Raw genomic sequence first — 27,960 nt, forward strand, 5'->3', positions numbered from 1 at the left:
GACTTCTAAAGTAATGACCACTAAAAGCATGTGGAAAGGGAAATAGAAGCATTTATTGACATGATTTTCTGCCATGCTAACAGCACAGGGTATGAAGGTTGGTCCACCCACCACTTTGGTCAACTGAAGTATTTCAACTATAATTGGATGGATTGCTGGGAGATTTGTTAAAGGCTTGTGGTTCCAAGCAGAAAATCCAATGTATGGCCATTTTCTATTTTGTTGCTGATATAAACTGTGATTTATGAACAAAAATATCCTAAACAAAATTCTGTTGTCTTGACCTGGGATGGATTTTGTGTATTTATGTTTATAAGTGAATATTGCATCAGCATGTAAGTTTTGGCATTTAAAGGTCCACTATGGAGTTTTGGTAGAGAAATGTGAAAGTTGGAGAAATGTACAGATTCGGTTGTATATGTTCATAACTTTATACACAAACTTTCCTCAGAGTAAAATTTGGACCCTGTAACACAGTTTGAAGATAAAATGCTACCCAAGAAGTTATGGTGGGGCGTCCGCAACAGTGAAACCGTAACTCTACTCATTGCTTTTTAACTTCAAACAGTGTCCAGGGACACATTTAGTTCAGAAAATAAAGCATAGAATTATTTCACTTCTCCAACTTTCAAATTTCACGACCAAATCATAGTGCCCCTTTAAACTCTATGAGCTCATATCAGCAGTTATCTCAAGGCTGTACTCTTCTAGTGTTTTTTTCTTCATTGCTTGACTCTATCCCAGATCCTGCATTTTGACTAAGTCTGAATTCTCTCAAAAATGTAAAACACAATGCTGGATTTAGTGATGTGTCGGTCATGAACGATTCGTTCAAAACAAACGAATCATCTGGGTGAACGAACTGAACTGAATCACTTACTGAAAAGAGTCGTTCATTTCTCAACTTCAGTTGCGCTCTCCTCTCTCCCGTCTCGTGTCTCTCTCTCCAGACAGCAAGAGTCACTCAAAGCCCGCCCTCCCTCTCCTTTCATGTCAGTGATACATACTGACTGAACCAACAGGACGGAGTCGGTCGGGAGCTCTGTGTGTCTCTAAAGCCCACCCCTACTTCTCCCTCTCATGTCTCCAAAATTGAGGAAGTAGAAAATATATTATTTAACATTTAGGTGTCGCGAAAATGTATGTGCTTTTTATAGCTGCCGTCAGTTTACAAACGTCTTTTATATCCAACTTAATTTCACTCAGCTGACTGTTTTAACATCTACTAACGATTGTGTTTCAGTCAGTACAGTGTGTGTGTGTGTGTGTGTGTGTGTGTGTGTGTGTGTGTGTGTGTGTGTGTGTGTGTGTGTGTGTGTGTGTGTGTGTGTGTGTGTGTGTGTGTGTGTGTGTGTGTGTGTGTGTGTGTGTGACTGAGGCTGGTGACTCGCAGTCTCGCTCGTTCACGTTCACTGAATGAACTGAGAGGAAGAGAGTGACTCGGGGGCGGAGCTCCCGTTCAGTTCGTTCACTGTTCCGACGTGAATCACTGAACGAACTGAGAGGAAGAGCGCAGCTCTTGTTCAGTGAACGAACTGAACGAGAGCTCCGACATGAATCACTGAACGAGCGCTCCGCCTCCGAGTCACTCTCTTCCTCTCAGTCAGTGAGTGATTTGTGTACTGAACGTACTGAACAGAACGGTCGGGGGAAAATAAACGTGATTGTTTTAGCAGCTTTCAGTTTGTAAACTGTAGCTTTATCCAACTAAATTCTCAGCTCATTGGTTTATTATTCACCACCGGCTGTTCTCAGTAAGATCGCGAGCAGAACTAAACGTTCGGCCGTGTTTCAGCTTATTAAATTCTGATTCACAGACAGAGCTGCAGAGAAGTACTGAACGATTCAGTGAACGAATCTTTTGAACGAATCACTTTACTGAACTGATTCTACTGATTCAGTACACTGAAAAGAACTGCTTTTCACATCACTAGCTGGATTCACTTACTGCCATACATTTGAATAATTATTATTATTATGAGATTTGTTTTGTTTGTTTGTTTGTCTGTATTGCTTTCATATTGAATTGAAACGTTTTAGTATGAAGACCTAGTCATCCTTTGGTTGGCTTGTTGTAAGTTCATTTTCTGTCAGTTAAAGTCCTTTGGTTTCCTTGTCCTTTTAATTTCTCAACTTTTCCAAATACAATATATGAAAATAAAATAAATAAATGGCCTCTGATTTGTCAAGGAACACAGAAGGTTGATTGATAAAACCTAGTAGTCATGGCATGAATAAAAGATAGTAAACTGTAATGATTTATCTGCTGCACTATGGTATTCGTTCTTGGTTTTTAGATTTGGGGTTCATGCAGTGTCTACGTTTTGCCACCAGAGAGCCCTATAGCACTGATTAAATAAACAACAGACATGATGTGATACAACAGGACTGTGTTTGTCAGGTCCTGTAATCCAAAAGCACTTCAAATCTGAATTGATGTAAAACCACGTTCCTGAGATTGTGTTTCATATACATTTTGACTGTCTCACTGATGTCATCAGAATAATCTTGTTTCATCACTCTCAATCAGACTGACATACACAGGCTGAAGTGTAATATAGGCCACAGCAGGATGGGATTACAATGGAGGTTGTTGTAATTTGAAGATAATATTGCAGAGTGAAGATTCAGAATATAAAGGCAAAGCGGGATTAAAGCACACAGGTCAGACTGACATCTAAAGCGCCTACTTCTCAGCCATCCAGTTACAGGAGATTATCTATCTCTCCCTCCCTTTGGAACTTGTCTCATTGTCACTTCCACTACGTTCATATTCTCTCTTTTTGTTTTGGCTGCTTTTATTCCATTAAACAATTACAGTAAAGTCAAAATCACAAAGAAATGGGAGAGGAGGAATGTGTAAAAAGAAAGAATCAAGCTTCAAAGTTCAAACTTTAGTGAAATGTTTGACATCCAGCAATGTGCATATGAACATTACAAAACAAGAATATGTAAATGCTATGAAATTATTTTTATAGGACTATACATGTCTGTGCATTTTTTTTCAGAAGCATAATATGTATTTATGTATTTATTTTCATTTCCCTATCTTTTAGTTATATCCAACTAGCCCTCTAAAAATATAATGATGCCTTCCCTACCTTCCTTTGAATTACATTTTTAAAAACATTGCATTTTAATTCACCAGAAATCAGTTTTGCGTGCTACATCTTTGAAACTTTAACCAAAATATAGTCCCATTTGAGTAGAAATGTTCAATCATTGTTGAATCAAGGTTCACTTTATTCAAAAAATAATAAAATGAAATGACACCATTTGCGCCTTCAGGCTTTCCTAAACAATTCAGACAGAGGCTACTTTTAATTTAACCTAAATTAAGCCTACAAAGATACTGTTCAAAAAATGCTTCCTGGTGTTTTAAGATGCTCTCTGTAATGGGACACATGTAGTCAAAAGACAAGAAAAAACTCAACAAGGCATTCAACAATCAAAATGTTTTTATTTTCACTGCATGATTTTGTTTCTGTCTACCATGCACGTTGTGAAAAAAAGGCATTTAAATCATTTTAGAGTAATTGCCCTGGAGTTTTTTCTCGTGTTTTCTAAGCCCATTAGATAATTTTACTGTAAACAGTACTGAATACATTAAGATACCTTTTATTAAAAAATGACTACATTTTGATGTCATTGTGGATAAAGTATTATAACTTAATCTCATAAACAGATTATTTTAAGGTTTTTTTAGCGTAAAAACTTTTAGCCATGGAAAAAAGCATCATGAACCATCAGTTTGACACATATAGACAAATCAATCATTGTAAAACAGTTACATGTTGCACCAAATTTCAACATTTCTCTCTTAAAAAATGTATAGCAGTGGTAATGTGCCTTGAATGGATGGCTGTTACCCTAGTAGCTTTTTGTCAAACCCAAAAATCTTTGAACTGTGGCTTTTTCCAAACAAACAAAACCTATACAACTCTTTGTCTCAGACTCTATGATCACTAGCTCAACATGATCATGATGTTTAATCATTCTGATGCCAAAGGTCTTAAGCCTATCTCTCTCAAAGTGCTGTATGAGTAAGAAACTTTTATTACCCCAAGATTGAAAGATCATTTTGGTCAGTCGTTTTTTAGTCAAGACTACAATAACAGAGACCAAGACATACGTGAGACCAGAGTGCTCAGAGACCGAGACAAGACCAAGACCATAAATATCACCGAAAAAAACCATTAACTTGTGTGCAGCAGGCGAGTACCTCACTTAGCCCGTAACACCAGGAAGGTTGTGGCCTTAACTGGGAGATAAAAATCCAACTACAAATGAATTGAAGTTATTCATTCTTTTCAAGAGGGGCGTTTTCCTTCTATCATAGTAATGACTTGGAAAAATAATTTTTCAGTGGTGGTCTTGACCGGTTTTCACTTAAATCTGAGAACGCGACAAGACAGAGTAAAAATACAGTCGATTCCAAGACGAGACCGAGACCTTTATAAAGTGGCCTCGAGACTGGTCTTGAGACAAAGATGGATTTAGAGTACTACAACACTGGTGCTCAGGGTAATTATGCTACCACTTTCATCTCAAAATGCCTCTCTCCCACTCACTGCTGTACAGCAGTAGCAACTATATTGGCATTGTCTCTTTAGGTTGTTACAATGACACAACAAGTCAAAACTGTGTTCTGATAAAGAAACTCAACTGATGAATTAAGTTCAAAAGAAACACTCAGAAGTTAGTCATGATTCTTTAGAGAGTGGGACATTATTTCAGGTAAGTAAAGGGGTAAATGTGAATGGTGAGAGAAGTTACAGGAGTAAAAGAACAGACAAAAGAACAGACAAACTAAACCATATTGTGAATATTCAGAGTATAAGTTATGTTTACAAATGAATATTCTAAACACTTCTTGGTGTAATTCAAGTGAATGGAACCTTGCAGACGTATAGATTAGAGTTATTGTGCTTCTTACAAGATCAAACACACAGATAAGGATTAAGATAATGAACCCGCAAGAGAACAGTGAGAACATTGGCTGTGTCAGATGGAGCCGGGGAGATTATATAAAGCACTAGTGATAAGAGATAGGGGAAAGAATGAACAAGTAAGTGGAGGGAGGGCTGGGATTGCTTTAAAGGGTTTAATGCTCCACTGTTCATAGCTGACAGATGCTGGCTTAAAAAATGTAAGCACACTCAATGCCCATTAGTTAGAACATCATGCTCTGGTCCGCACAGAAGAAAAGGAGTAATTAGAACCCTTATTAAAAAAAAAGGACAAAAGAAGTTACAGACTGGAAATGCAGTAACTGCAGGTTTTACTTAATATCTTTCCTTTTAGTTAAAGAAATCCCATGAATCTTTAACAGCAATCATCCTATTGTTGTAAAGGTATTTAAAATTAACCTGCCACCATTATGTTGTACCTTCCATTTATCTCTTCACACATCTTTGAATTGGGGTTTAAAAAAAAAGTATAGTGGAAAATAACCCTTCTTTTAAAAATTTAAAAAGAGGTCAGTTAAGATCAACCGATTCTGGTAAAGAATAGAATAAGAGAGTATAACAAATGAACATCTTGTTAAGCAAGTTGTATTGCACTTACGTCTTGGCTCCAGGGTGGGGACAGCACTGGTTGTAGCTTCAAGTTTGAGGTGAAATGTCAATCCCAGGTGGCTCCTTGCTGTCAGACTATAGAAATCAGGACAGGTCCAGAAGGTGAGTGGACCTTCTTTACGGTAATCTTAATTTAGATATGAGATATCTGAGGGCAAGACTCTCTTCAAGCAAAGCTTTATTTTTTTACTTATTGCCAGTTACTGCTCTGTCTTGTGACACCACTTGTACGATCAAGTCAATTGTTTGCTGCTGGGACTTGCAAACAGTATTTTCAGGAAGCTGGGGTGAAGACATTTTCTAAATTTCCTGTCTGTACAAAGACTGGACCTGAGGTCAGTGTTACAGTCATGCAGCATTTCATAGTTTCTTAAACTGGTACTTCCCTCGTGGATATGTTGAAGTGCTTTACTTAGTAATATGGAAAAGGAATGATTTGGTAAGAGCCTGGTAAACCATGATTTCTTTCACAGTCCAGTTACACCTTACTTACTGAGTAAATTAGAATGTTTTACTTTGTAACTTTGCAGAACAGACAAGGTGTCCCAATGACATGGACATAACTTGGTAAGAACCTGGTAATTCTATGGCAACAAATAATGCTTCATTGTACAGTCCAGTTTCACCTTAGTTTCTTAGAAAGGAAAAGAAAGAAGGTTGCCAAGTGTAAGCAAATAATTCTATTTAACGACCAATTGAATAGCTGATAAGATGAGAGAGCAGTGACTTTCAAGTATATTGTAGTTTGACCTTCAGGTTGACCTTTCAGTTTTGTCTTTGTTTTACTGCAGTATAATTATGTGGCCAAACACTGATGGGCTGCAGTAACTAACGAGTGGTAATTGACTTTGAGGAAATGGACAACAAAGATGTCTTTTCTTTTCTATTGCTTTCTATTTAATTTAATTTAATTTAATTATATTCTATTTTTTTATTTTCTATTGCATATCATTCTATTGTGTCCTAATCAAGTACAACAAAAATAGATCAAATGAAAATGTATTTTTATGGTATGAACAAAATCTTACAGTCACAGGCCTGTATGTATGTGAGCAACAATTCATCTAAACTGAACAACTGATTGATATAAATGAATTAATTAATGAACATTACATGCATTGACGAGACACATGTGACATGTTATGTAACATGCATGTTCAAGTTAGAATCACAATATTTGGACCCATTATATGAGTCCTGTGAATAACCTCTGTGGTTCCCAGAAAAAGGAGTGCATTGACATTGACTTGAGTATCCCGGTTATGAGCCTTATCCCGGTTTTAGTATATTCCAAATATGGTGTTTACAAGCAAACATATAAACATCAGAGCCATTTTCAAGTTGGTCCTAAAACAAAGGCAAACTGCAGTATCTGACATGCTTCATGGTGAAAAAGAGGTAAACACTCTGCCTTGGATTTACAATTTACGTTCACAGATACTGCATAACTAAAAAAAACAAATCTCTGGGAAATAAAGTAGTAGAACAGCTAAACTCTCACAGATTGAGTGCTTAATGTTTTGATTAATACTTGGTTCTTATCTATAGTAAACAGTTTTTGTTCCCCTCACAAATTAAAAAGCTTATTATTGTTTATTTATTAGCACTTCTCTCCTCTCTTTGTCTTTCCATCGGTTCTCTTGTGATACTCTGCAGAGAATAATATCAGGCATGTCCAAAAATCAACATAATTCAATTTATATGAACTTAAGCTCTGTTCAGTCACATGTGTGGCCTTGAATTCAGAAACATATACTTTACCAGTCATGTCCCATCTTTTCTTTGTATTCTATAAATAGAAATGTAATTTTATACTAAATTGAATTTGTAAAATGGTCAGTCTGCAAAGGCCCATATGGTGAATGTAATAAACAAAAGGAAGCAATATAAAGGGCAGAGGATTGAGGACAGCAGCCTACATCAGCTTGGGAACAGATGAGATCAGAGAGAGACGGAGAGGAAGTGAATAGGGGATTATTTCACATGTCACATACATGCACAGAAAATGGTGCGCTGCTCACAAAAGACAATGTGTGACTGTTTGTATATCATTGTTCAATTCATAAAAAGTAATTTTTTAATTCATGTCAGAGGGCCTACACATGATTAAGGGAGTATAAAAACTGACAGAGTATGAGTGAGGGGTCCATGTGGACACATGCAGAGGAGGGATGAATGAGAGAGAGAGGGAGATGAGAGCAGGAGGAGCAACAACAGTGGATGATATGCCTCGGATTATCAACTGGTGTCAGATGCTCTAGAGGCAGTTAAAGAGGAGGAGTGGACAGGAGCGTGCAGGCCGAGAGAGAGAGAGAGAGAGAGAGAGAGAGAGAGAGAGAGAGAGAGAGAGAGAGAACGAGGAAGCCTCTGTGCATGCAAGCAGCTCTGCAAAGATGACTGACGCCAAAAGTGTAGCAACCATGGAGGTGCCAGAGGGGAAGTTAATGAAAAAGGTCAGTGGATGTGAATGTAGTTATATGACTTTGCAGTGTCCTTAATCCTGCCACAGCTGCTCTTACTCACTTCATGTGATATACTGTGGTGACCCAACCCCTGAATGAACACACACTAATCTATTGATTTTAGTAGGTTAGTTTTCCTTTATTTAAACACAATATAATTAAGAGAACAACTATGTGTGCAAAGAAATACAACTTTTCATTTTTAGAAAACGTCTCTTATCTTGTATTAAATGCTGTTTCCCCACCTCAACTTTATTTCCTTTTCTGTCCTAAGTGTTCAACTGTTTCATCATTCATAATCTTTGCAGCATGAATAATCATTGCTCACACAGGTCTCTCTCTCTCTCCCGGCCTACTTTTCTGTCTCTTTCCAAGTACGACAACTTCAAGCTTCTTTTCTTTCCTTCTCCAGGGTTCTATCAAGAAGAAGATCGAGTCGTTGAGGCGATGGAGTTCAGCAAGCATGAAGAGGCATCCAAAGCAAAAGGCCAAGACCTTGAGTCTGTCTTCCCCCGTGGAGAACCCCGAGGACCTCTGGCTGAAGGAGGGGGACAGGAGAAAGCTGCGACCCATCGTGGACTCGGTCTTTGGACAGGTAGGGCAATGAAGTGGGAGTTTCATGTACCTAGTGCCTCTGTCTGTGTGACTGAAACATTTGACGAAGACACATAATAACTAACAGAAAATGACACAGTCACTGCTAACATGAGTGAAAACAGCCATGTGCTTATTACAGAAGGTAACAATGTTCTGCAACTTTTTAAACACATAGCGACTTCATCGGAAGGTTGCCTGCAGAGTCTTTAAACCATAGTTGTGATATGAAGCAGTATTACATAATATTAATATTGATATATTATTATTTCAGGGTTAAAGCATTGTCAGTTTTATGTGCTGCATTTGCACCATATGCATGTAAAGACTTGTGAAAAGTGTTCCGTTATTTTGGTGCTAACTGTGTGTGCAGATACAAGCATGAAGGTAAATGTCTTAATCAGTGAATTCAGATCTGCCTGACCTTGACCGGTAGTTTTCTGAAGGAATCTATTGCAAGGGTTAAATGTTATTTTTAAAGGGTCTGTTTGATTAAAGGGATTGTGTGTGGACATGTGTGATGAAACTTGTCTCTCTCTTCTCATTGGATCAGTGGATTTTGGTTGTATTGCTCCCACAATATCAACTAAAGCCTAGGTTTTCTTCTCCACCACCACCTGTAGTTATGCAGTATTTAGCATTTATTTATTTGCACAGTAAAGGAAAAAAATGCATATTAAACAAATAATAAAATAGACAACATTCAGTGCAGGAAGAGGCAGAGAACTCAAAGAGCTGTGGTTTCAATGGAGCAAAGAAACAGATCCTGAGAGTTACTACTTTTTTATTAAAAGCTCCTTTTATACTTTCTGTATGTTGATTTTAGAACAGTTTATCTATCTGGCAATGATGTTGTGTACATGTGTAAGTCATTGTTTTTTTCCAGAACAGAAAATTAGTATTACCAATGTCTAAATCATACTGCATCTTAGGCAGAGTAAAAATGTAAAGGTCTGTTTCTGCAGCATGCTGTTTATCTCCTCATCTGACATCAACCCTGTGGCAGAGAGGACAGGCATTACAAATAACTTCATAGAAATATTGAATATTTTTGTAAAATGTATTTTTTGCTTTTCTTAGATCATGAAGTTACGTAAGAATTTGATTATGTTTCATTACCAGCTAAAGGAAATCCTTACAGGAGCTTAAATAAAGATTTCTGAGCATGACAGGTTTTTTTTATAGCTCCTAAAAACTAAAAGGAAAAAAAAGCAATTGAAGAAAAGGATTTAAAAGGGTTTCTTCTATACAACAAAAGCTATGATGTCCAACTAACTGGTTTGCAATTAACAGATCATTACTTCTGAAACCTGGCCTGTATTGAATGCTCTGCATTTTGACTCTTGTGGGTCCTCTGTGGAGATTTTCTCTCTCAGTATTTTCTTTTACTCTCCAGTTCTAATTGTTCAGATCAGTCAGCTGAACAGTAAGCAGCAGATGAAGTGAATAATGAGAATATTAAGGAGGAAGAGAAGGGTTGAGAGCAGGGCTGGGCTTGTTGGTTAGAGGTCATAAAGATAGAGGGAAGGGATTGATTGCAATGTTAACGGAGATAAGAGCTTAAACCGAAGGACATCGCTCCTTCAAAGTCACTCAAACTACAGACTCGAGCTAATGGATGTATTTCTGTGAAATCTTGAGTTTCACAAAAAACAATAGTTTGACATACATAGGGCTTCAAACTGTGAATGGATGGTCCAGTCAGTGTGAGAGAGCTATTATATATTGCAATGACACACTACCTTATCCGTGCAGTATGTCACTCGCATTACTTTCCTTAATTATAATTTTCAAAAAAAATAATCAGTAATTGTAATCAGCGTGTTCAGTTAGTAACTAACTTTGCAAATTAACTAAATCCAATCTTGGTGAGACTGAGTTATTTCTTAACACACTCACTTTAGAATCTAAAGGACCAGTGTTGTTTTTAAATTCAATCCGTCCGTGCATTTTTTTCCATTTATCCGAGGGTGGGTTGTAGTGGCAACACGCAAAGTAAGTCAACTCAGACCTTCACTTTCCAGCCCAGGCCAGACGGGATTCACAATCCATCCAACGAGGTGGATCTTGATCTACCTTAAGGTATCCTCCCAGTTCGCCGTGCCCGAAAAAAAACCTCCAAAGGGAGGCATCCAGAAGGCATCCTAATCAGATGCTCAAACCACCTTCACTGGCTCTTTTTCCATGCAAAAGAGTAGCTGGTCTACTACGAGATCCTCCCGAATGTCTGAACCATTCACCCTTATCTCTAAGGCTGAGCCCAGACACCCTCTGGAAGAAAATTAATTTGGGCTACTTTTTGAATGTCTGAGCCATTCACCCTTATCTCTAAGGCTGAGCCCAGACACCCTCTGGAAGAAAATTAATTTGGGCTACTTTTTTTGTCACTACCCATAGCTCATGTTAAATCAGGCTCAGCTTCCTCGTCACCATGACGGTCCTTAACCAATACAGATTCTTCCAATGCCCAATGGTGTCATTTGTCCGGGGCAGCAGTTCTCCACCCCTACTGATTACAGCTTGGGGCAAGTCTTACTTTCCCCTCCTGAGCAGTCAGACAGTTTGCCAGATTTTCCTTGAGACCAATCGAAAAGTCCTTCTCCATAGCCTCCTCGTACACCTTCCGTATCCGGGTTTTTGCTTGTACAACCACTGAAGCCGCAACCCTTTGAGCCATACCTGTACAGGTAGCCGGGGGCTTGTGAGCATCCCCACACCCACCTAGCGCCTCTCACTCTGGGCAACTTTGGACTAGTAGAGAGTTCAGTGCCTCTCCAGGAGTTAGGTTCCGGACCTGGAGCTGTGCCTTGAGATCAGCTGGTAGCGCTCAAGCTAACACACAACTCCAGCTTCTTCCCTGTTGGTAAGGTCATGTTCCATGTCCAAAGAACCAGTCTGCGTTGCTGGGAAAAGCTTTGCCCAGGCCCCTGCCTTTGCACGTGGCCCCCCATGCCTCTTCCTGCGGATGGTGGGCCTACATGGCAGTGGCTCCACGTTATTTCTTAAGGCTTAGCCTGACCAGGCCCCACGGAGGTAAACCCAGCCAACAGATGCTTTCCTTCAAGGGACTGTTGTTGCAAGTTGTTCCACACTCTCTCACTCACAGATTTCTGACTCTACCCTCTGTCCTGTCTCTCAGATAAAGGCAAAAAAATCCCCAAAAGAAATCTTTAGAAAGGAATGTGCAGTTGTTTGTATTTGTTTAGGACACAGCACCTTGCAGAATAATGTATAGTATTAGATTCAAGATTCAAGATTCAAGATTCAAGATTTTTATTTGTCACATGCTCATACAGATGTGCAGTGAAATGTAAGGACTGTTCCGCAAGGCCATGCAATAACACTCAAATTACTAATACACATATATACAGTAAAATAGAATATAATGTAAAAAAATAAAAAAGAATTATTTGAATGTACGAAATATAAACTATAGAGTAATGTAAACAGTGTAAAGTGTCAGTGTGTAAAGTGTCCAGGGTCCAGTAAAATAGAATATAATGTAAAAATTAAAAAAAATAATAATATTTGAATGTACAAAATATTAAATATAGAATAATTTAAACAGTGTAAAGTGTCGAGGGTGTCAAAGTGCAATGTGCAGATTGGAATGTGTGGTGTGTGTGCATCATGTAGTCACAGCTCTGTTTTGTTTTTAACTGAGGAGAGTGGAGTTAACAGTCTGGACAGCCTGAGGAAAGAAGCTCTTCCTGAGTCTTTCTGTGTTCGCCTTGATGTGTCGAAGGCGCCTGCGCCTGCCATTACCTGGGTGGTGGGGATCACTCATGATCCTCTTTGCCCTGGCTGTGCTCCTCCTTGTGAAGATGGCCTGGATGGTGGGGAGTGTTGTACCCATGGTACGCTCTGCTGACTTCAGCACCCTCTGCAGGGCTCTTTGGTCACGTACAGTGCTGTTCCCGTACCACTGGGTGATGTTTCCAGTCAGCACACTCTCCACCGCTCCGGAATAAAAAGTCTTCAGGACCTTCACAGAGACTTTGAATTTCCTCAGCTGTCTGAGGTGATAGAGGCGCTGCCTCGCCCTCTTCACCTGACTGTCTATGTGGGTTGTCCATGTTAAATCCTCAGAGATGAAGCTGCACACCCTGTCCACCAGCGTCCCATCAATTCTCAGTGGGGTGGAATCCCTCTGCTGTCCTCTCCTGAAGTCCACAATCAGCTCCTTGGTTTTGCTGACGTTCAGGAGCAGGTTGTTGTCCTGGCACCACTGTGACAGGTTTCCAACCTGTATATATCTGCTCATCACTGTTGCTGATGCGACCAACAACCACCGTGTCATCTGCAAATTTCACGATGATGTTGGAGCTGCTTGTGGCCACACAGTCATGTGTGTACAGGGTGAAGAGCAGGGGGCTGAGGACACAGCCCTGTGGTGCTCCAGTGTTGAGGGTGCAGGGGCTGGAGGTGTGTCTGCCCACTCTGACCACCTGGGATCTGTTCATCAGGAAGTCCAGGATCCAAGCACACAGGGAGGTGTTAAGTCCGAGGTTGATCAGCTTGGAATGGAGGTTGGCGGGGACTATGGTGTTGAAAGCTGAACTAAAATCAATGAACAGCAGTCTCACATAGTCCCCCTTCCTTCTGTCCAGATGGGTGAGGGTGGTGTGCAGTACCTGGGAGACAACATCATCTGTGGATCTGTTCAGTCTGTATGTGAACTGAAGTGGATCCAGAGTCTCAGGGAGCAAGGAGCAGATTTGCATCTTGATGAGTCTCTCAAAGCACTTCATCACTTCTGAGGTGAGTGCTACTGGGCGATAGTCATTAAGGCAAGCTGGAGAGGCATTCTTCGGTACAGGGACAATAATGGCTTTTTTCAGGCATGTGGGGACCACAGACTGACTCAGGGAGAGGTTGAAGATGGTGGTAAACACTGGAGCTAACAGGTCAGCACAGGACTTCAGCACTCTGCCAGAAATACCATCTGGCCCGGCAGCCTTCCTGGTGTTTACCTTTCTCAGTGTCCTCCTCACGTCATGCTCTGACACAGTGAGCGGGTGTGAGTGTGCCGCTCCGGCCTCGGAGATCCTGCTGGCTGCATCAATTGGCATGCTAACGTTAGTGGTGCTAGCGTTAGCCTCGAATCGCGAATAAAAGTCATTAAGTTCAGCAGCCAGAGCGGCGTCTGCACTCACCGAGACATGGGCTCTTTTCCTGTAGTCAGTAATTGTCTGCAGTCCTTGCCACAAGCTCCTTGAATCATGCTGCTGGAACTGTGATTCCACTTTGTCCCTGTACCTCCGCTTAGCATCTTTCACTGCTCGTCTCAGTCTGTAAGAAGCCGCTTTGTATTCCTCCGTCCTGCCGGTGAGAAGTGACGAGTTGTATGAATCGGTCCGTTCGTTCACAGCGGTGAGGATAGATTTATCCACCCATGGCTTCTGGTTTGGGAAAATCCGGACAGACACCATGGGAACGGCGTCATCTACCAGCGTTGCTATGAAGTCCGTCACAACTTCCGTAAATTCGTCTACGTCACTCGAGCTAGATTGGAACATGCCCCAGTCGACGTCATCCAGAGCATCTCGCAGCGTAGCCTCTGATTGGCCGTTCCAGCGCCTAACCTGCCTTGTCACCACCTTTTCACGTACAATCGTCTGTTTGTACCTTGGCAAAAGGTAAATGGCGGAATGGTCTGATTTACCCAGTGGGGGCAGGGAAATCGCCTTGTAGCCCTCTTTGAATGGTGTGTAGCAGTGATCCAGTGTATTGTTGCCCCTGGTGGAGCAAGTGACGTGTTGGAAAAAGTTTGGCATAACTTTCTTAAGGTTCGCCTTGTTAAAATCCCCAGCCACGATGAGGGCAGCATTCGGATGTTTGTTTTGGTGCCGGCACAGCACGTCATGCAGGTCCGATAAAGCTGTGTCCATGTCCGCTTGTGGTGGAATGTAAAGAGATGTAGCGATGACTGAAGTGAATTCCCTTGGGAGGTGAAATGGACGGCACAGGATGGTTATGTGCTCCAGATGTGGCGAGCAGGAGTGGGAGAGAGTTTTAATGTTCTGTGGGTTACACCAGCTGTTGTTGGTCATAAAACAAACCCCTCCACCCTTTGACTTGCCAGATTCCTCCGTCCTTGCAAAACACAGAGAATGAGTCCGATGGCATGATGGCTTGATCCGGCACCACAGGAGTGAGCCATGTTTCCGTCAGGCAGATGATGTTACAGTCCCTCATGTCCCGTTGGTATTTTACCTGACCCCTCAGATCATCCATCTTGTTATCCAGGGACTGGACGTTGGCAAGAAGGATGCTTGGCAGGGGTGGGCGGTGGGCCTGAGTCCTTTTTCCTCCTCCGGCCATTGTTCCCGTCCCGTCGTTGGAAACTGTGTTTGTGACCAGTCTCTTTATGTCCAAAACCATATTTCGGTCATAAGTTATCTTTGCTGAAAGAGCTGATGTAAAAAAGTTCACAAAAACAACATAAATAAAGAAAAAAACACACAGCCTCAGCGGAGCAACCCGGACGGCGTCTGGACACGGCTGTGCCATCATAGGCGCGGCCCTGTGTATTCTGCATGTAAGAATGCTGCTTCTAATTACACTTTAGGGCTCATTTTTAGAGTTTTATGGACTTTTAAATTGTATGTTACTCTTTGAGTTCTTTGACTGCACCTTGAATTAGCTGTATTTCCAATGCCAGACATGACAACTTTTAGCTCACAATAGTACACAATAGTAGTTCAATCTTATTTTCTCTTTCTAATCGTTTAGCAGCCAAGTTTGTATAATCGTCATATTGGAATGTCTTTGTATTGTATGAAACAGTTTCTGTAATCTGTACTTGTCAAATATATTGGCTGTCTACTTCCTGATGAGTTTAGACTGAGTGCCACATGACTGCCTGCCCAAGCAAGTGAAGAGCATCTTTAGCTACAGCTTATGGTATCTCTGAAGCCCTCTGTTGGAGAAATAATAATTTAACAAGAGCAGAGGGATTTCATTATTGACAAAGAAGCACTAATCCTGGTTACTTGAAAAAAAAAAAGTGTTCACTTTATCAAACGCATGTTAAATTAAAAATAAGTTAAAAATTGTTATTTTATTCTGAAACCTAGTCATTTTTTGTGTTTCACACCAGCACAAAAAATGTGCCAGGGGAACTTTTAAAACTATTATTCTAGCACTGTACATGAAAAGTGTAGCAATTCAAATCAAATCAGTTGAGTTCAATTCAATTCAGTAAACTTTATGGGCATGAATGTGAAAATATTGCCAAATTATGTTATAAACCAGAAAAGTAACCGTTAACTGCCTATGAAGTGTTCAAAGTATTGGATTTGAATTGTGTTTTTTTCCATGCACATGGTGTTTATGATGACCAGAAGTTTGTCTAAGAGATCTAATTTACACAAAATCATTTTTAAAAGAATAAAGTTTATAAAGGAGGTTAAACTTGTATTTTGGCAGTTGACTCCTTTTGTTCAGGCGTTGTTGTATCATTACATCATCATATCAGGTTACACTTCCTACAGCTAAATGACAGTATTCATATTCTGTGGATACAAAGCAGCTTTAGTAGACAGATTTAAAAGTAGGTTAGTTGATGGTGCATTACTACTCTAACACTCTTAGTAGCAACAGTTGTGTCCTATATTAGGGATGAAGATAAAGATCCTGTGATGTTTTTACAAAGAGTCTCTTTCAGACCTCATCAAAAAATATAAAAATAAACTCTTAGGTCACATGAAGAATAGTAAACAAAATTCTGGACAGGTGCAACAGGCATTATCCACTTTGTAAGGGGTCATTTGGAGAGAATGAGATCAAGGTATGTGGGCCAATCCAGACAGCTTTGTGTGGTTGCAGTTTGTAAAATCATGTCAAATTAGAGTGAAAGCTGCCATCTGTAACAGACCTTTATTTCTAAATACATTTAAACTGCTCTAATGGAAATGCAGATTTTGCGTCTTTCTGTTTGTGAATAAAATTGGAGAAGTGCATTTTTCTGTTTTTGTCTTGGACTTTTTGCAGCATTGATAGCTGCTGTAAGTCCACTCGGGGGTGTCTAAGCAGTCTATAAAACATTGATACGTATGACAGTGTGTGTGTGTGTGTGTGTGTGTGTGTGTGTGTGTGTGTGTGTGTGTGTGTCTCTCAGGGAGAGAGAGGGAGAGATAACTGGAAAACTGTGTAGATATTGATTAGATTTACATAAGATAAGAGATAAGATTTACTTTTGGGCTTTTATTATTTATTATTTTATTATTTGATAGGACAGTGGATGGAGAGACAGTGGGGAATGACATGCAGGATAGGAGCCAGAGGTCAGACTCTAAACCCGGGCCACCTGCTTGAAGGACCTATAGCCTCCGTACACGGGGTGTGACCTTCCCACTAGGCCATCAGCGCCCCTTTTAAATTAATTTCATGGAGTGATCACCTCTCAGGTCAAAAGGTGTGCTTTAAGTGTACTGGGTAAAATGACAAAGACTAAAGGAATGCTTAAGCCCTGACATCAAATAGCCTTACGCTACATATAAGAGGATTTCTACATGTATTCATATATTGGGATTATGATAAAAACACATTTGAAAGGCTTGGTGACAATGTTATGCAGGCTGTAAATAGTCAACATTCACAACGTATTGATACAACTGGCCTCGTTTTTAGATGTGGTTGCTTGTAGAAATATCTGCATTTAATTTTCTCGGTGACCCCGTTTGAAATGAAATGATGTCATTTCAAGCATTTGTAATACATTTCTGTTTGTATGCGAAAGTGCAGGCATGTGTAAGCAACCAAATACACATGGACCGCCCCTGCCGCCCACCCCCCTCCCCCCCCTCCGTCTGGACCAAAATGCTTTACCTACGTCACAGCTGTTAGCATAGCATGGCATGCAAAATCCTGACTCTTGGAATAGGTCCATCGCTACCGGGGCGGTATTCTGTCCTCTATCCTCGTGTTTTGGGGCATCTGGTAGGCTTGATGTTGTTGACAGATAGATCATTATTCTCACCCAAGTGCTCTGTTTCACCGGGAATTATGGTGAAAAGCCTTGTAATCACACCAGGTTTTTGATTGAAGCAGGATTTCAGTAATTCCTTTTTTTTTTTAAAGAGAGAGGGACAAAACTCTGTCCGTTTTCCTCTCTGTGGGATGTGTCTACTTTTGCAGTCATCATTGCAGTTCCAAGATGAAAGGAAGCTGAAGCATTTTGTGCATGGTTGTGAAATATATAATTTGTAAAAAAAAAAAAAAAGAAAAAGCAGGAAAAAGCTCATTACAAGACTGAGGCTTCTATTTGCTAATCTGGTTGATGTCCAGCTGGATCAGTGGGCTAAGACACATACTGTTATATAACCGAGACACCATGGACACAAATCCTTTGTTTCAAGTCACCTCAGCAACCCTTCTCTTAATAGATTCTCAGTTATGTCTTTTTTAATCAAATAGAATAAATCAGTCTCATAATTATGTGTAGAATTATGTCTGTGGAGCTGGTGGAGATACAGCAATCATGACAATGTCACAAGATAGCTTTCACTACTCCACCTGTATCTCTCTCTACATGCTTTGTGCGCTGTTCAAAAACACACGCAAATCCTCCTATAACTGAAAAGCTGGACTTGTGCCTTCGACATCCAAAAGGCCTGATGCTGACATCTAGTGGTGGTACAGAAGTATTACAGCGGAGAACAAGTTCCTTTTCGCACCAGCGGCAAGCTTAACTGTGCTGCTCTCTGCAGCTGACAAAAAAGCAAAAAAAGCTTTGCATGTGTAAACCAATATTCCTGTAAAGGTTCAATAAAATATACAGGGATGTTCACTGTAGTTGCATTTAGCATTTATGAAAGCAGAAGGAAAGATAGAGTAAGAGAAGCAATGTGATAATAATAATAATTTATCCTTTATTAATCCCGCGAGGGGAAATTCAATTTTTACACTCTGTTTAATTAACATGAACACACACATATGCCGAAATACACACATGCACAAACAGGATCCTATGGACATGCATTAATGGAGAGGTCTAAGAGTGAGGGGGCTGCAAACAGCGAGCGCTCCAGAGCAGTTTTGGGGTTCACTGCCTTTCTCATGGGCACCTCAGCAGTGCTCAAGAAGTGGACTGGCACCTCTCCAGCTACTTCCGGACTGAGCTACTGCCGCCCCCCGTGATGTTATGTGTACTGAAAAGCAGACGATAGTGCTAAAGAATAATAGTCATTAAGATGTAAACAAATGTTGTTAGTTCCCCAATAGTAAAAGCAAAGGATTATAATTTCGGGTTTTCAGTGATGGCTATCAAAACTTCTCCATATTTGAGATGTCATTCTTTCATTACAGTTTTAGGATGTAAGGAGCAATGTTGATTGAATTCAACTACAGACAAAGGGTAAAGGAAGGATGGCAAACATGGGGACCTGGTGGAAAAGCAGTAAAGAAATTAACAAGTAACCCTTGCACAGTGATTGCATAATGGAGTTCCAGGGTTTTCTGAAAATTTGACATTTTTAAAATTCTGATGAAACCCATGTATCAGGTCTAGGCAAATGGCCATCCTCCTATTAGTCACATTCTGCTCAAGGTTTCAGAAAGAAAATGGAGGTTTTTCTTGTAGCTGCCCCATTGTGCTTATTCATGGTGGATTTAATTGGGTATTACAATGAGTACAATTCAGATTCTCTCTGAATGAAAAGTGTCATTAGGTAACTGTTGTGTAGATTTTATGATCTCAATAAAAATGTATTAGCTCATGTATTCCTTGTATTCCCATGTATGGCTATGCAGTTCCCTCAATTTAAACTTCTATCAGCTCCCATTAGTTCTATTTTAAAAAGACCTCCCTCTTCAATCCTGTAGTCCCCAAGCCTGTCAGCATAACTCTTCCCCTCTAATCTGAAATGTTGGGGATTAAACAGGCAGCCAATTCTCCATCCATAACTCTACCATCCCCCCTTTTACTCGCTCCCTTTTACACACACACTTGCACAAATAAACACACGAGTTGCCAGACTAGTCATTTTGAGACTGTAAGCCCGATGTTTGCGCGGCAGAGAGAGAGGAAGGTGGGTGGGATGGATGGATTAGGTTAAGTTGGTCCAAATTCAAAGGATCACTCATGGCAAGAGGGGTTGACAGATAAACGCAAAAAAAAAAAAAAAAAGCTTGTGTTTGTGTGTGAGAGGCAGGGAGAGATAGAGAAAATGGTCGAGTCATGCAATCAGAGCCAGAGACTGGCCGCAGCAGGTTGTTTCAGTCCAGATATGACCCGGCTTTCCCACCCCACCCCGTCTCACTCCAGCACTCTTCTGCTCAAAGCTCATCATGACAGCGCTCAATATCCTACTGGAGTTTTAGGATTTAATACAACATATGCCTACCTGGTCTCACTCTGGACCAAATAGCATCTTGGATCCACTTGGACACACATGAATTGGGACCAATCCTCATTTGCACGCAGTAGAAGAGGTGCAGGTGACAACATTTGCTGTCGTCTCACAGTGTGTGAAAGACACTGAACCCATGGACTGCTCTGGATGTAGTGGATTTTAATGTGACGGAGCAAAGAGGGAGATAAAAAGAAAAAGACTGAGAAATAGGGAGGAACAGGGGGGAAACTAAGGAGGATAGGGAGGGGGCATACAGGGAGACTTGGGCAGGGTGATGGGAAACATCAACAAGGCTTCTAAAAAGAACAGTAAAAAGAAGGTAAGGACTTATTTAACTGTTTTCTGATGAGTGATAAATAGATTTAAATGATAAAGATATTTAGGATAATGCTTTTTGGATATCAAAGCCTTCACTTATGTGTAGCAACTGCTTTAAATATTTCAAAGCCACATTTAAACCTTACAGGTTATCACCTATCAGGCACAAAAGACCTTCAATGGATTAATGTTCTTATGTACAGGACAAATGTATTTTGTGATTTGACTCGTGAATGAGGACAAATGATTACAAAAATGAGTCAGTAAGTGGCAGTTTGATCTCGGTTCTAATCCAGTTGGTTCCCCTCCTTAAAGGGAGAGTCGCAAGTAGAACGAGGTAGCACCCCAATGGCTGCCACCACCCTGGGGGGCCTGGAAGGTGCAGGTGAAGCAGACACGGATGAAGAGGAGGAAGGAGGGAGCGAGCAAGAGTTTGAGGAGCCTCTGTGTGCTCTGGTTAAGAACTGCAACATGCTGCACAACTTAGTGGGGCCCGCTTGTATCTTCCTCAGACAGAGCTTCGCTCAGAGCCAACTTGTATGTATGACATTACACACACACACTCACACACACACACACAAACAAACATGCACACACACACACACACACACACACACACACACACACACACACACACACACACACACACACACACACACACACACACACACACACACACACAGTACAGAATTATAGCCAAAATATCCAACAAATCTCTTCATCCATTTTCCACACTGTCCAAGGGAAGCTAAAGCTAAGGCCATCCATCAGCCTACATCATCATCATCTCAGCTTTCCAATCCAATCTGCTTCAGTAAGAATTTAACCCTGGACCATCAATCCTATAAACCAAATGTACCATATTTGGTAATGTAATTCATTGGAAGTACCCGTAGTTTCTGTACGTAAATTTGTCAAATCTTTAACAAACACTCAAGCAAAAGATTCCATTAAAGAAAGATGGAAAGAAAATAAAATAAGAACAAAGAAGGACAGAAAGAAATGCTCTCTACACTGTGAGCTTCAAAAAGAGAATCATTGGTTTGGTAAAAGGCTACACAATAATGACTGAGTTAATGACCTCTCATTTTGTCTTGATTGTAATTAGATCATAAATCCCTTCTGTTCATTTGTTGAAGAAGTCGTGCAAGGATTTTTTTCCCAGCTTAATGGCCAAAATACAGATGAGGAATATGGCAGAGATCAATTATAGTCATCCCGTGACTGTGCAGCTAGCTGCGCTAATTGAAAAGAGCCATTAGGACAGTAGTGAAGTCACTGATCTCAGTCCCAAATGATGATGTCTGCCATAGCAAAATCACTCTAAAGGAAACAGCCACCAAACACAATGACATTTAACAGACACATGTTCCCAGGGGTTGGTGGAAAACAAAATCAGAAGGTGAAAGGAGAGAAAATATTTGTATAGAAATGTGCATTCCACAGGTGGCTAGAAACATGACACATGATTCCTGTTGCCCTTTAATAGCTGGATACCATCCTGTCTTCTAACAGTGTTGGCTATAAAAAATGACAGTATATCCTTTTCAGGTTTAGAGCCCTTTCAATCAGCTAACACAGGCCTTTAAAAAAAGAGAACAATGGCAAAAAAAATCACTTCAGTAACTCTTTTAAATGCCTTCCTTTTGGTTCAACAGATCATTTGAACCTTATTTTAAGACTTTCATTTGAAGTTATAACCAGCAGCGTTGGTGTTTCAGTTCACTGATCAAGCTAGTCGGTATCTGCTTTCAGCAACAAAAAAATCTTTCAACAGACTCAACACTACCTGACTAATTATCAAGTGCAGAGGAACAAAGGAAGTATCTGCTTAGAAAAAGTAGTTTTACATTCAGCAGCTATGAGCTATCAGGATTTAGTGGACACAGAACGGAGCTAGAAAGCGGTTGAATACTGGTCGTACATACAGGTCAGAAAATTGCTTACATTATTTTGAACCTTCAGATTAGAAGTGACTGTATATTATGTTTTGATGCAGAAATTAAAATTTGCTTAAAATGATGGCAAAAGTCGTCATCAGCTCAAATCTGTTGCTTATCAAACACTATTTAAAGCAACACTTTGGGAATTTGGTTGCGTAAACTTTGGCCCCCACTGAAGGTCTCTTAGCGCAACTACACTGTTGTAAACAGCGCCGCTACGCCTCCCTCTCATAGACTATGTGCATTTGTTGATGAGTAGAGGGTTGCAAAGAAGGTTTACTATTGAATACTGATACCCATCGAGATGTGCTACCATGCGGCTCTGTGAAGTCCAGGGGGCATCATGTCATCGACGGAGAAATACTTCCTCTAAAATCTTTAATAAAGTTTTTCATATAGAGAATCAACAAATGCTTCACGTTTCCTTACAGTGCAAATGTAAAGTATTGGTGATTTAAAGTGATTTTGCACTGGGATTATTACATGAGGGAGGATGATTGTTCATTGAAATTATTTTGTTCTGGTAGTACTTTTTAGTCGGGGATATGGATATGTCGTTTCACATCAATATTTACTGTAGTCTTGATTCTTGCTCTGTCAGTCTCTCTTTTTCGTGTCACTTTGTCTTACCTTTGGTCATACTATTAAACAACACAGACACGGGCGAACTGGCTTCTTTGAAGCTGAAAGCTGGTGTGTGAACTAGTGCCTTAAAGCCACTCACAAATCTCAAGAGAGAACCTTGACGCACTGCCAACATTACATAATGATCAGTTTTGATAGTCAGATCTGTCTTACATCAGTGCAATAAACCAGCAGCAACCTTTCTGAGTCACCAAAATCCTAAACTTGTCGGACATCTTCCTGCTAATACTTCAAGTTGTTGATGAGGACGAATGAATTCCTAGACAGAGGACGCAGAGATTAGTCTCACATTAGTCTTTTCATGGACAGTGTGAGAGTAGTAGCCTTTTCACAACCTTTTTTCGTTGTTGATGTGCAGAAAGTCAGATTTACCAGACAGTCACTCATTTGTGCACATGAAAAAAAGACCACCAGCAGAAGTGGAACATGTTTTTTTGCTGCATGCTGAGTATCATGCAAGTGTGTTAGTGTTTGTTAACCAAGTGACAGTTGAGCTGCAGTGCAGATGCAAATGACGATGCAGATCAAGATTTATGAAAAAAAATCAGTGGCAGATTGGAAAATGAAAAACCGATAAGCCTTCGTGATTTGTAATACAATTTACAGCTGTAATCTCCCTGCCACTGTTCTCTCTCTCCTACATCCTCTAATCCTGGCCTGTATTATTCCTTGTGCTGATGTCACAGCCTTGCAGGACACATCCTGACATCACCTTTTGTTCATGCAGCAGCATGCTCAAGCCATCTCATCAAAAACTAAAAAAGTGTTTAACTATTTTCACATACCTCAAAGTGACATTTATCTTCAATTGAATTGTAATTTCTATCAACGTATGTTAAGATGGGCAGTCTTTCTTTGAGCCCCCATCATACAAAAAAGCTTTGTTGCATGTGTGTGTGCTTGCAGATGTGTGCGCCTTATCTCAGTATGTTTGGAGGGGAGAAAGAGACCAGAGGCTTTCTGCTTGATTTGTTTTTGTGTATCTGTGGGTTTGTCTTACACATTTGAATGCTTGTTGAGGAGCATATGCCCCTTAGACTTTCATAGCTCCTTCTTTAGCAGGAACAAAATGAGATTGGGCATGAGATTGTGAACTAAAAGGTCATTAGGGTCAGTCGGATCAAAAACAAAATCATCTTGTAATAGAATCTCTGCTCGGGCTGATGAACATTTAATTAAAAAAAAAAAAGGATTCACAGCAGCGAAAAAGACCACAAGAAACTACAACTCCAAAATGTTTTCTTCTGGTTAATGATGACTGACAGTGTTTTTATAACCTTCCCTCTTTACTGTTTTTCTATCTGCACCAACACAGGACAGAGATCTTCGACCAGAGGAGATGGAAGGTACAGAGATATACAAAAAAAAAAAGATTAATCCAAATAGTGCATTCATCCGTTGTCCCCTCAATCCTGTCTTTTCCTGAAACCGCCCTCCTTTCAATCCCCAAACCTTCTGTTTGACTGTGAAATAATGTGCTTCACCATAAAGAGTAAAACAATCAAACTGCTCCTCGACTTTGCCCTCTGACTGAATCTCAGCTGTAGGAACCAGCAGTATTATATTTGTTTTTTTTAACATGTACTGTGGATCAAAGGGAAGGATTGTTATTCAACTATATTCCTCAGGTCGGTTTAACACTTTCACAGGATTCGTACAGGATGTTGTAGATAATCACAAAACGTGTTTGTGTTTTAGGGGTTATAACACAATACAATTGGTGAAACAAAATTGATTTTACTGTGTTTTTTGCTAGGCGTTTTGGTAAACAACAAAATTAAAAGTGATGCACCGTCTGGCTATATGATCAACAAATCTCGTAATAAAACAGCTACATTTTGGGGCATTCATCCAAACACAAGGAGAATCCCAGCCTATTAAACAGCCCCATAAAAGAAAAAAGAGTAAATTACATTTCATGATGAAAACCAACATGGTGCCATTTTAATATATGGCACCTGTCAGCCAATAATACAGTCTTTAGAAATGTCACCATTGCTCTTTGAACACAAGATGGTTTTAAAAAGATGCATAAAAAAACAAGCAAATTAGTTTTGTTTTACTCGCATCCCTCCTTGTCTGCGCCGACATTACCCATATTTTAAAACTGACTGCCAGCACAGTTTGAGTTTCAGGTGGGTTACACTTTTAGTAATTAATGTAGTCTCAATCCTCTAGCTCAAATTGAAATTAAGAGTGCAGGCAGACATCGGTCAGGCATTATCTCTCCAACGCATGACACTCATATTTTAAACATTAACAACCTAGCCTTCTCAAATCTCATCAGATGAGAAAATGTATAAGACACCATAAAGTGGCTCCATTTAAAACATTTGTCTTAGGTACGACAGTTTCTCCTGTTATCAGGGTTTGAAATAGATGTCCCCCTTCATGTAATGTATCAGGTCGGATTTATATTATTATATAAGTCTGAAACTGTCTGTGTTCTTAGTTAAATATATTTATGTGCAGACAGTTTGCAGCCCTTTCTTTAAGAATTGACTAACTAAAATCAACATAAACTTTTCTTATCAGTGACTTATACTGTAACTGATCAATTTACTGCCACAATTCTCTAAAATACTGGAAAAACTATACCTTGTAAGACTACATGATCTTATTACTAAACACAATATACTGTATGATCAACAATATGGATTTAAAAACAATAGGACCACCTCAATGGCACTCATAGAATTTGTAGAAGAGATTACAACAGCCGTCGAAAATAAAGATTATGCCGTAGGTGTTTTCCTGGATCTTCAAAAAGCATTTGACACAGTTGACCATAACTTATAATAATAATAATTATTATTATTATAATAATATTATTATTATTATTATTATTACAAATAAATAAATATGCTTTGATTGCTGTTTGCTTTGTTTGTAATGTATATTTTTATTTTATTTTTAAAACATGTTCGAAATAAAAATAAATGAAATGAAATGAAATGAAATCAATAAGCAACTAGTAACTAGTGCTAATTGATCCAGTGACCAATAAGAAACTAGTGATTGATTACATTTAAAATAAAGCAGTTAGAAATTTAAAAAAATATTGCTAAAAATTGGAATGTAAGACAGTGGTACCTGAGTAAAAAATAAAATTAACAGAATTTGCCAACAGAGGCTGGAAAAAATGTGCATATAATAGTAATCAGTCTCACAGAGAGAGAGCATTAAAAGTCCAGCATCTTACAGATTAACATTTCCAACGTCTTTACCAAAATGTAACGTAATGTCCTCACAGTACCAAACTGCTTCTTAAGTTAATGCTAACCTCAGCAGAAATGTATTTATTTCTTTTTCTGTGGCACCACCCAGTGGTAGCATTAGAAAATACATACCAGAAATTTCACTACAGTACCAACAAAAGGATGGATTGAAATAGTCAAAGATACAAAAACCGCTGGACTGTCTCATTTTTCAACATTTCATCAGAGGGAGGAGGATACATAAGATTCTTCTGAGGAATTCACCAATTCCCTGTTGTTGTTTTGTTTTTCTTTTTTTCACAGAGCTCCGTGAGGCATTCAGGGAGTTCGACAAAGACAAGGATGGCTTCATCAGCTGTAAAGACTTGGGCGAGTGCATGAGGACTATGGGATACATGCCCACAGAGATGGAACTGATTGAACTCAGCCAGCAGATCTGTGAGTGCTTCTAAAGACACAACATGAGTTAACAATCAGTCAAGGAAAAGGGAAGCAGTGGCTCAGTCTGAAGAGACCAGAAGGGTCATCAGTTCAAGTCTGGGTATCGACCAAAGTATAGAAATTGGTTTGATTGCTGTAGGAGCTTTCTTCTTGAGTACTGCTGAGCTGCCATTAACCAAAGCACTGAACTTTGTGTTCATTAATGCATGTCCATAGGTCCTGTTTGTGCATGTGTGTATTAAAGTAGCTTCCAATGACAGGGTGTAACCCAAATATCCACTCAGGGATTAATGAAGTATAATGACAATGAAAGATGAGGTAACAATTGTGTTCTTACATCCCCCCCCCCCCCCCCCCCCCCCAGGTGGCGGCAGAGTGGACTTTGAGGACTTTGTGGAACTGATGGGTCCTAAGATGCTTGCTGAAACTGCAGATATGATTGGAGTTAAGGAGCTAAGGGATGCATTCAAGGAGGTCTGCAATACAATCTAATAATTTTCAACAAAATAGAAGCGCATTTTGTCTGAAAGGATTAACCACTTCAGAACTCACCATTAATGCATGTCTTTGTTAAATATCCTGCCAGATATTTCATATATATTAAATAGATTTTCTTTTTTTTTCTCTACCACACCTTTTGATTCCTCAGTTTGACTCTGATGGTGACGGTCAGATCAGTCTCGGAGAGCTGAGGGAAGCCATGAAGAAGCTAATGGGGGAGCAGCTCAACCACAGAGAGATTGACGAGATCCTGCGAGACGTGGATCTCAACGGGGATGGACAGGTGGACTTTGAAGGTGGGTTGTTCAAAATAAAGAAACTAAAACTGAAGAAAAAGATCTCTAGAAACTGCTTTTAAGTGGTATGACAGAAAGATTTTACAAATATATTGATTTCTGTTTATGCGGCGGCATGGATATTAAGGTTGATAACTTTCCTTTTGTTATAAGTATAAGAACGTATCTTTTCCTTCCCCAGAGTTCGTGCGAATGATGTCTCGCTGACTCCTCACCAAACGTCTCACTACTGCACTAAATACGACAAGGACCAGACTGCACACTGTTAATATATGTGTCATTCTTCTTGATGTACAAACATGTATTGATGTCTGTGTTACTTTTTCAGTTACTTCCATTATTTCTCAAAAATAAAAATATTTCTTAAATGTGTTACTGCTATAAGAAAGCAATATATATATTTAAAATGTGATGAGAGATGTTCGGGTGACGACTCTGAGATGGAGAATATTTAACAAACGCTGAATTAAATGGCAATATGTCTTTTCCGAGAACTACATACCAGCAATACACTATATGCAGTATCTTTATATTTATATATACATTTAGAGCATTTTTATGATGCCATATCTAAAATCTAAATCAAGAAGTGTTATGACTGTGACT

The 27,960-nt window shown here is 39.7% G+C and overlaps 1 protein-coding gene across 3 annotated transcripts; it reads left to right on the plus strand.

Annotated features, from left to right (window-relative positions):
• Nucleotides 1-7,764: 7,764 nt before the first annotated feature.
• On the plus strand, nt 7,765-27,726 carry cabp2a (calcium binding protein 2a). Of its 3 annotated transcripts, XM_020641701.3 has the most exons (8): nt 7,765-8,032; nt 8,454-8,636; nt 20,626-20,847; nt 24,214-24,244; nt 26,420-26,554; nt 26,922-27,031; nt 27,207-27,354; nt 27,536-27,726. In XM_020641701.3, the coding sequence occupies exons 1-8, from the start codon at nt 7,973-7,975 to the stop codon at nt 27,559-27,561; spliced, it is 915 nt and encodes a 304-aa protein (XP_020497357.1). In that variant the 5' UTR covers nt 7,765-7,972; the 3' UTR covers nt 27,562-27,726. The 3 variants fall into 3 exon arrangements, with proteins under 3 accessions (XP_020497357.1, XP_065815758.1, XP_065815705.1); XM_065959686.1 differs by lacking the exon at nt 20,626-20,847 and having other exon boundaries at nt 7,780-8,032; XM_065959633.1 differs by lacking the exons at nt 7,765-8,032; nt 8,454-8,636 and adding an exon at nt 19,771-20,311.
• The last annotated feature ends 234 nt before the right edge of the window (nt 27,727-27,960 follow it).

Source organism: Labrus bergylta, chromosome 1, assembly GCF_963930695.1.
Source record: "Labrus bergylta chromosome 1, fLabBer1.1, whole genome shotgun sequence".
In the NCBI taxonomy this organism is placed as follows: Eukaryota; Metazoa; Chordata; class Actinopteri; order Labriformes; family Labridae; genus Labrus; species Labrus bergylta.

What these genes read in the sequence shown, in the direction of transcription:
- cabp2a (XM_020641701.3), top strand. Translation starts at nt 7,973, where the DNA reads ATGACTGACGCCAAAAGTGTAGCAACCATGGAGGTGCCAGAGGGGAAG. An exon ending in GCTTCGCTCAGAGCCAACTT is followed by an intron (nt 20,848 to 24,213) that starts GTATGTATGACA and finishes GCACCAACACAG; the next exon opens with GACAGAGATCTTCGACCAGA. An exon ending in TGAACTCAGCCAGCAGATCT is followed by an intron (nt 26,555 to 26,921) that starts GTGAGTGCTTCT and finishes CCCCCCCCCCAG; the next exon opens with GTGGCGGCAGAGTGGACTTT.